The sequence below is a fragment of the Mucor mucedo genome (assembly GCF_025094135.1).
Source record: "Mucor mucedo strain NRRL 3635 chromosome Unknown EV154scaffold_349, whole genome shotgun sequence".
NCBI lineage: Eukaryota > Fungi > Mucoromycota > Mucoromycetes > Mucorales > Mucoraceae > Mucor > Mucor mucedo.
In genome coordinates, this window is record NW_026252633.1 from 13405 (window position 1) to 15846 (window position 2442).

At 39.5% G+C, this 2442-nt stretch overlaps 1 protein-coding gene across 1 annotated transcript; it reads left to right on the forward strand.

Annotated features, from left to right (window-relative positions):
• Positions 1 to 396: 396 nt before the first annotated feature.
• Positions 397 to 1892, forward strand: EV154DRAFT_534636 (uncharacterized protein; the record flags this gene model as incomplete). The annotated part of the gene is made up of 1 exon (XM_051604039.1): positions 397 to 1892. A coding segment is annotated over exon 1 (1261 nt), but the record flags the coding sequence as incomplete, so codon positions are not given.
• Between the last annotated feature and the right edge of the window lie 550 nt (positions 1893 to 2442).

Consider the following 2442-nt stretch of genomic DNA (forward strand, 5'->3'; position numbering starts at 1 on the left):
CTGGTCGGCTGTTTGGATAAATGTCAATTTTGGTGCAACGTCATTTCGCTTCTTGAAATAGGTGACGACTTTCCAAACGAATACGACGTCTGGTCTGGCATGGTCTCTCTTTGTTCTATTAAATCCAAACGTCTAAAGCCTGATATTCTGGTTCTATTAGGCTCAGCTTTTAGTACACTTTGGAAATACCATTGGCAGTGTGTTATGGAAGATGGCCTATGGAGCTCTCACGCGGCTTTCAACATGTTCCAACAAGACCATTCTGTTCTTATTGCTTCGACCTTGGCAAAGTCAACAGTTCCAAAGATTAGTTTAGTCACGCCTTCGGGCTAATTTATAATTTGTACATAATTTAATAAACTTACAGTTCATACAAAAAAAAAAAAAAAGGGAAGGCTTTCTTTCGCTAAAAGAATTTTTACAAAAGGTATTTCCATCCAAAATCTTGTTCGCATCGATCCGTTATCAAATCTTTGTCTATCCGTTTAAATTTTTTATGCATTCGATTCGTCTCCTTCTGCTCCATCTTTTTGAATTAATACGCTTTCTTGCATCTCTTTGATCTCGTCTTCAAATTCGACATTCAACACATTTGTGAAAAGATTTTCGTATAACTCCCGATCATTGAACTATGTCAATTTCACCAGAGTTTACCACCTGGGCAGATATTGTAGCTGTTGGTAACGCCAAGAAAGTTCTTCGTCCCATACATGTCACTGATGAGACTGATTCTAAATTCAAGCTTGAAAGTTCCATTATTTATGAAGATGAATGCCTAGAGGCTCTCATCTTGACACAACAAGCGATGTCCATCGTAAAGCAAAAGTTGATTGATGGATCTGTTTTGTTTTCTTTCCCCGCTACCGTATTCATAGATCGTGTCGAGGCTTACGAGGCCGTTGAATCCCAATGTGGTCCTCTACACGGTGTTAGACCCATCAGTTATTATGGGGTTCCTTCTGACAGTAACATGTTGTTGGAGGTTAAGTTTCTGGATAATGGTAGCACTATGAAGGCTATCACCAGTGGTGTCTCTGTTCAGGACAAGATTTTTAAAGGTTTTCGAACAAATTTTTCCGACAAAAATACTCTCGTACACGTCAAGTTCTCGATTTTATATATGCCAGACCAAAAAAACTTTCTGGAAGATCTGTTAGCATCTCTAGCGTATTATGGACAAGTATTACAAATCAAGGAGTATTCCTGTGGTCGTTACTTTGAGGCACAGATGTCCGTCATTCTGAACACTGCGGTAGGCTTCACGGATGAAGATGATGAATACCACGCTAGTGTACCTTTGTCAAACAACTTGTATCTATCCGAGTGGGACTGTTGTGCTACTGCCACCTTTAAAGGTGCTCCTTCTGTGTGTCATTGGTGCTATGTTGCTGGTCATATTCGTTCCAAATGCCCGGAATTGGCGAAGATCAAATGTTTTGTATGTCGTAGTAATGGTCACACAGCCAAATTTTGTAAAAGTGGAAAACGTTCCGTTGCTAGACAGCCAGTCTCCGCTGAAGTATCCCAAGATATTGATTCGGATTCAACTGATTGTCTTGATGCCAACATTTTATCCGTCTCAGACACTCATATTTCTGATGTGTCTACATCGCACAAGACTGCTGCCCGTGGTTCCGAGGCTTCCAAGTTTGCAACTACTCTTGGTAGTGTGTCTAGAGAGGTGGACCATCTAATGGGTACCACCACTTTTCCTTCTTCAAATGCAAAGCTGGTTGGTAGAACTGGTGGGACCGATAATGGTCTTAGTCCCCAACGTTCTGCTTTAGATAAACATTCTGCCTCTAAACAGAGCGTGAAAGGGACGTTTCCAAAATCGGTGGTTCGAACTCCCCCTACTCTAAAAGTTCATAATTTGTTTACGAAGACCAAGGCCCCTCTCAAGCACACAAAAAAAGTTTTAATCTTCGAAATTTGGGACATTTTTTTTCTTCTCCGTTTCTTTTTTTTTTTTGGTGAAAGGTTACATGAGACTCCCAAAAGATGTATTTTTTAGATATCCGTGACGACGCTTTTTTTAATAGCTCATTTTGGATGATTATTAATAATTTTTCCAGGAATTCCTAAAGGGTCTGTCCGTAATTTTTTTTTAATTTTTTTCCATCCGCTTTTCCTCATAAATTTATATATTTTTTTATTTTAAAATGAACCAACTCCAACTCCAAGTCCCTAGTAACATTTCTAGTTGGCAACAACACATTGATCAACTTACCTGTGAATATTATCAACTTGAAGAAGAAATCGAAGAGTTACACCGTTCTATTGATGAATCCGACTACCTTCTTCATTCCCCAGAAGAACGTTACTTGGCCGAACGTCTTCAATACAATTTTATTGCAAGCGATTACCACAGACAGTATGATATGGAAATCACCAGCTTGCCCTTTTTTTTTGTTGGCGAACTCGTTCACCAAACCCGAACTG